Below are 6863 nucleotides of genomic sequence, written 5' to 3' on the forward strand. Positions count from 1 at the left end.
CCATAATATTAAACTGCCTGTATCAGAGGGGGCACCTGCATCCCTGGAACTTCCAACCACTGAGATAAACCCTATTGAAACCCTGTCTCTACTAAAAACACAAAAAATTAGCCAGGCGTGGTGGTGGATGCCTGTAGTCCCAGGTACTCAGGAGCCTGAGGCAGGAGAATGGCGTGAACCCGGGAGGTGGAGCTTGCAGTGAGCTGAGATTGCGCCACTGCAGTCCAGCCTGGGCAACAGAGCAAGGCTCTGTCTCAAAAAAAAAAAAAAAAAAAAAAAAAAAAAAATGAAGCCTAGGACCCAGGACAGGGTGACCAGCAATTTCTCGTGGTAGTGGCTGTGACACAGGGCCACCCTCTTAGGATGCCAAGTGTATTTTTTAGGGCACACACCAGAAAAGCTGCCATCTTAGTCCTCAGCATGGGTGGGTTATTGGTGGTAATCTCATAAGATTGATACAATATGCTCATATACATGTAGTTTTTTTTAAGAAAAGGAGAAGTAGCTTTCTGTGATTAGGGAGTTGAGATACTTTTTCCTTCATTGTCCCTATCTCCACTTTTATAATCTACTCATGAGACAGTATCTAAACATGTCTTAAAAGCAAAACCATCAGAGCATGTTGATTGGAGTATTTATTGAGCTTCCAAAGTGCACTAAAGGAGTATGGAGGTACCGTGGTCTGCCTTCTCCAAATGCACATTGGCTTGTGAGATGACCACAGCTGATGGTGCATGGGCAGAGCTCACGGCCTCTGTTCCCTCCCAGCCTCTGGGTTAAAGGAAGGGAAGAAGGCTCCAAGGGACAGAGGAGGCTGAGAGCTAAAGAGCTGAAGGTGGAGCAGGAGCCGCGCTACTGAGGGTGTTCATCATTTTCTCTGGGCATCTATCTTCCATGGAGGGGCCTGGTCCCCAAGGGACCCAGTGACTTCTGCAGAAACCTCTTGGATCTGCCAAGGTCCTCCTGGGGAGGGTCCTCCTGGCTGTCCTCCTCAGAGCTGGAGCCCAGGGTGGGGGCTGCAGGCACATGGTGCAGACTGTCTTGACAGGTCGCTGGTTGCCCAGGGCACCCGAGTCTGCTTGTAGACTTGAGGCTTTGGTTAAAGGAGGCAGAGGCCATGCACTCAGCTGCCGTCTGGTCACAGGCACAGAGCAACTTCTCACACAGGCTTTGGCCCACACCTTAGAAGGAAAGCACAGAGTAGGAGACGTGAGATCTCTGAGGATGGCACTGGGAGCTCCCCACAGCCCTGGACACCCCTCAGCCCTTCTCCTTCCTCCCCATCTTCCACATGCCCTCAGGGTGTGTGCTTTATATGGCTGGCAATTTTCCAACTTTCTCCTCCTGCTAGGAATGATCCCTCTGCCAGGAATGCTCTCAATGCCCTCAACTGGTGCCTGTCAAGACTAGGCTGGCTTTTCCTCCTCCAGAAAGTTTCCCTGAGCCCCCAGGGTAAGGGAAGTGTCTTTCCTGCGGGTTCCCATGGAATCCCACTTCATGTTTTTGTATATCACTGCAGGTTATGTGTTAATCACATTGTACAGTCATTGTCAGTTTATGTCTCCATTTTTCACCCTGGTGTTAGAGTAGGTAGATAGGTAGATATGAGCAGGGCAGGATAGGGCCCCAAAGAAGATCAGGCAACTGTCAGGTGCCTGTCAGGCAATTGTAAGGCAGCTGACAACAGGGAGGAGAAAATTTCCTAACAAAAGGAGACATCTTGAGCTTGTGGGCAACTTCCCAATAAAAACTGAAAATGGTGAGTTTGACCTTCTTCTGGGAACATGTCCAGACATGCACAGTGGCCTTCTTCTGAGGGTGCTAGACCACTAAGGGGAAATTGCCCTAAGAGACTATGCACATAACTTCAGCCAGCAAAGGGTGCCTGTGGCCCTTCCTAGATACTGGCAAGTCATTGTGCATGCAGTGATTAGCCAACAGCCTGCCCAGGGGGAGGGACGAGAGGAAGAGATTGAGGGAAAAAGACAGGAAATAGTAAATCTATAAGAGCCCTGAGCCAACCATCAGGCAGGACACTCAAATCTTTCGAGTTGCCTTCTTGGCCCCTTCCAAGGGCACTTTACTTTGCTTCAGTAAACTCTTGTTTCTCCCTTAGATGTACTTCTGTCTCTTGGCTGAATTCTTTCTCCCAAGAAGAGAAGGATCAAAGACTGCAGAGCCTGCCTGGACTTGCTGCCAGTAACAATGCTGGACAGACAACCTTGCTGACAGAGCAGAGTCCAAGCACCTACCTCAAACCTTGACAAATATTTCCCAAGTTAGTGCTCAGGAAATATGTGTTACATTTGATTACTTCTTCCTTCTCTGGGCCAGAATTTCCCTATTCATCATTCATATTGCCAGATAAAATACAGATGATCAGTTAAATTTGAATTTAAGTTAATATGTTTAAATGTATGTACGTTTAGGACATACTTATATAAAAAAAAATGTTCATTGCTTATCCGAAATTCAAATTTAAGTGGGCATCATGTATTTTTATTTGCTAGATCTGGCAAACCAACCTATTTTTTTCAATGTATGAGTTGCATGCAGTGGGAGTGGTGTGACTCAAATGAAATAATATCTTTGAAGGTGCTAGACATACATAAGCTTTCTACAAATATTATCCTTGTTATCTGTGGCTTCCAATGAAGCTAAGGGATTTTTTTTTTTTTTGCATCTAATCCTACTTCGAAATGTTCATCAACCAGATTTTTTCCTATCACATACCACACAGACCTTCCAAGCCTCCTAAATTGGTCTCCACATCAGCCCCAGACATGCCAGTCACATCTCAGCAGCAGGAAGTGACAAGAAGAGCAGGCAAATGTACCAAGTGTGAGAGCACAGTGGAGACATGCAGAGGTCCTGTTCCTCAGAACCACTCTGTCTTTCCTCCCTGTGTTTGTCTTATGACAGCACAGGCCAGGATTTGAGATGCCCTCGTTTCTCATCAACTAATACCTGGCATCGGGTACAGCAGGCTATGCTTAAATTTCACAGAGAGTCAGAACCGGTTTACTGAAGCTCTGAATCAGTTCAATCTCCAGATGCAGTGTTTCTGGATTCTGTGATACTGGAGGAATGGAGAATAAGCCTTCAGCCCAGCAGGGGAGACCTCCTGGCATGATTGCATCGTGTGAAAACTCATGGGCTCTAAACCCTCCCCTGGCTCCCATCCCCTATAGGAAAAAATGGAAATGCTTCAATCTGGCACATGGGTTTCTTGGGCTCATGATCTGGCACCTGTCTGTCTCCCCACCCGGGCCTTCCACTTCCACTTTCTGTTCCAGCAATACAGAACCACAGCTCAGTTGTCCCTACGCTGCCCAGCATTCCCCAAACACCACCATTTTCCCCTTTTCCCTTTGCTTGGAATATCCGTGCCCAGTATGGCCATCTGGGAATGTGGTAAATCTTACCTCACACCTCTCCTGAATTTTCCCAAATTATCCTGTTCTCACTGCCATACTGTAGACTCAAATGCCTTTACCCTCATTCCCAGGGTCCCTGTGCTACCTGTTAGCACATATACTACATGGGATTAGAATAGTTGCTTCCCTACATCTCTTCCCTCCAAGCTGTGAGTAATTTGAGGCAAGGATCATGAAAGTTCATTGGTTGTCTGGTTCCTGGTGAAGGTTTGTTGGTTAAGTGGATAATAGAATGAACAAATGAATGAGTGAATCAATGAGAGAGTGATATGTAAACACAAAACTCCTAGGATGTGACAGACATAGCTGATCGTACAAGGCAAGACAATATGGCAGTCCACGCACTGTGCTGAGGTTGTGTAGAGGAAGAAGAAGGGATGGACGGTCCAGCTAGTGGACTTCCCCAGACGAAAATGAAAATGAGAACAAACTCTTGTAGAGCCCCTGTAAAATTCTAGGGCAAGTGTTTCCTTTTAAGCTGCAAAGCATAAGGGAAATGCATCCACTGATATGAATGAGGAAATGGAGCTGGAGAATGCAGATAAAGTCAAATCTACAGCAAGTCTCCGTTCACTGTCAGGGGCCTGCCCATGGAGATTGCAGTTTTCAGAGTGCTCCCCACCTGAGGCCCTGAAGGGATACAGAGGAGCCTCTGGCTTCCACTATAGGGAGGAGTGGAGCTGCTGGCACGCCTCGCTCTTCAGCCAGGGCCAGTCCCCCTTTACAAAATAGTATTCCTCAGATCTCCCTTGGGAAAAGGACGCTGCTTCTTAGAAAAAGAAAAAATACTTAGAGACTCACTAGTATGGTGAATCAGCTTTAGTTCTGAAGTGATATGGTTTTACTATTCAAATCCCAATTCTCCCACTTATTTCTATCTGTGTGATCTTGGGCCTCAGTTGCCTTATCTGCTATATGGGAAGAATAATAGTGCTTCCTCATGATACTGTTTAGAGGATTAATTCTGTTAACACACATTAACTGCTGAGAATCAATAAGCTTGGGCTCTTTATGTTAGTCCCAGCCTGCTCGTCACCAGCTCTGTGACTTAGGCAGCTCACCCCCTTGACAGTGAATCTCCCCATCAGTGGAAGAGGTGTGATAATATGCACCTCAACATTAAGAAGAGTATTGGCCAGGCGCAGTGGCTCATGCCTGTAATCATGGCATTTTGGGAAGTCAAGGCGGACGGATCACGAGGTCAGGAGACAGAGACCATCCTGGCCAACATAGTGAAACCCCGTCTCTACTAAAAATACAAAAATTAGCTGGGCATGGTGGCACGTGCCTGTAATTCCAGCTACTCGGGAGGCTGAGGGAGGAGAATCGCTTGAATCAGGGAACCAGAGGTTACAGTGAGCCAAGATTGTACCACTGTATTCCAGCCTGATGGCCGAGTGAAGCTTCATCTCAAAAAAAAAAAAAAATAAAAAAAAAAAAAAAAACGAAAAGAAAAGAGAAGAAGAGAAGAGTATTAAGTCACAGTACAGATGAAGAAGTGCTTGGGAAAGCATCCACAGTCACGATGCTGAACTGAAAGAAATAATAACTCACTGTGCAACTAACAGCACTTACACTTGGGTGTATGATCCACACACACCACCGGTGACCGAGGAAGCCTCTCAAGCAGGCAGCCCAGCCTTCTCACTTGCTCTAGGCAGCAGTGATGGGACAAGCAGCACCTAAGACCAAGGAAAACGCTTTACTTCTCAGAACTCCCAGCTTCCCTAGGAACCCCCTCAAGCACAGCCTGCTTCTCCTACATGCCCTGTAGTAGTGAGGGAAGCCAGTGCCTCCTTTCCAGTGCACACAGGGCTGACTCATATACACACCAAGGACCATCGTGTATGGTTATTAGGGTTGTATACTGCACAAAGGCCACATCTAAGGCAGCATCAATCATACTGTATGCAGCTTATTATTAAAAAACATTTTTTGATTTTTATTGTAACTGTTCGTGGCAAAGATAGGTTATTTACATATTTATTTAAACGATTTTCTAACAGATGGAAATAGAGTCTTAAGGAAGGTTAAATTTATGCAAAGGTACCATATGGGCTAGCAGTAACCTTACTCCCTCCAATCTTTGACATGGAAGAGTTAATCTCACATCCACAGTGCACTGTCATTTGTCCCTAGCCTTAAAAAAGGACAGATTAACCATGCTGAGCATAAATAAAGAACTGCATCCATCTAGAAAAGTGTCCAGCATAGATCAGGACCTCGTAAATACATGAAAAGGAATCAATGTCTTGCTTTTTATATCCACCCATCTTGGCTGATACGGCCTCACAATATCCAGTTTCCCCCCTTGCCAGGTGGACATCCTTAAGAAACTTGTGATGACTTCAGTCAATTGGGAGATACAGTTGCTCCCCAGCAGGGATAAGTCATAGAGTCTTGTGGCTTTTTTATTGCACCTCTTCTCAACCAGTTATCTGCTTATTAACTTTTCCACATTGCCAGCAATCAGAGGAACAATCCCCCTCGTATGCTCACAAGGCCACTGGCTAGAGGTCAGCGTCTGCCTCCTTCAGCTATCAGCACAAAAGAGCCACAAAATCTTGTGTGTGTATTTGGCAGGGATGGGAGGGGGTGGATACTTGATATAATAGTTAAAATCTAAAGTCAGTGAGTGAATCAGAAATCATATATAAATCAAAACACTCATAAAATCACTGAAACTGTCCATAACGTACAGTATACGTGGTCTTGAAAATACGTTCTTTAAAAAATTATATTAGTTTGACTAGCTTTTCCTTAGTCAAGGGTTTTCTCCTGTTGACCTTCAGTTTTTCAATTTCTTTCTACAGATGTGAAGTAGCCATATCATAACTTCCCTGCCCAACTGGTCAAATTTAATATTTTTGTGAAATATGGTCAGGCATCAGGAAACATCTTCAAAATCATCCCCACTTTTTCCCAAGGGGTTCAACAGAACGCAGATACTGCTACTGGCTACGTTTCTATCTGTTGCCTTGTCTCATTGAGGGCTATGTACTAAAAAACCTTGACACTATTTAAATTGTCCTCTGTCATGGAGAGCAGCGGGCATATGGATAAACCTCAGAATGTAAACATGCTTGTGACTCCACAGTGTGGCATAACCTTCGCTAGAGTAAAAACTTCTTTCGGGTTCCCTGGTGGGAGGTAGGTTTTGAAGGTTGCCTGTGCAGCAGAGCCTGGATTTCCTTCACTGAAAACCTCAGAGGAGGATAATGAAGCTGGGATAGCTGAGAGGTAGAGGCAGGGGAAAGAAAGTGAATGGGTAAAAAAATACAGCCACCCACACATCCAACCTGCAGCAGACATGCTCCATATTCCTGCCATTACTGTGTCCTTTGTGTTAGCTATGACAAGCCTTGTCTTTTTGTGTGTCTAAACTTCATCGATAGTTGCTGATTTTGCTTTGCAACCATACCACCC

General features: G+C 45.4%; 1 protein-coding gene across 1 annotated transcript in view; it reads right to left on the reverse strand.

Moving 5' to 3' along the window:
• Positions 1–620: 620 nt before the first annotated feature.
• OC90 (otoconin 90) overlaps positions 621–6863 on the reverse strand; it is a 34926-nt gene continuing 28683 nt past the window's right edge. Inside the window, exons 13-14 of the mRNA XM_023223738.3 lie at positions 5013–5119; positions 621–1181 (exon numbers count right to left, since the gene is read on the reverse strand). Of these exons, the coding sequence (XP_023079506.2) occupies positions 886–1181; positions 5013–5119 (403 nt within the window). The 3' untranslated portion in view covers positions 621–885. The remainder of the gene's footprint in view (positions 1182–5012; positions 5120–6863) is intronic.

Source organism: Piliocolobus tephrosceles, chromosome 7 (assembly GCF_002776525.5).
Source record: "Piliocolobus tephrosceles isolate RC106 chromosome 7, ASM277652v3, whole genome shotgun sequence".
NCBI lineage: Eukaryota > Metazoa > Chordata > Mammalia > Primates > Cercopithecidae > Piliocolobus > Piliocolobus tephrosceles.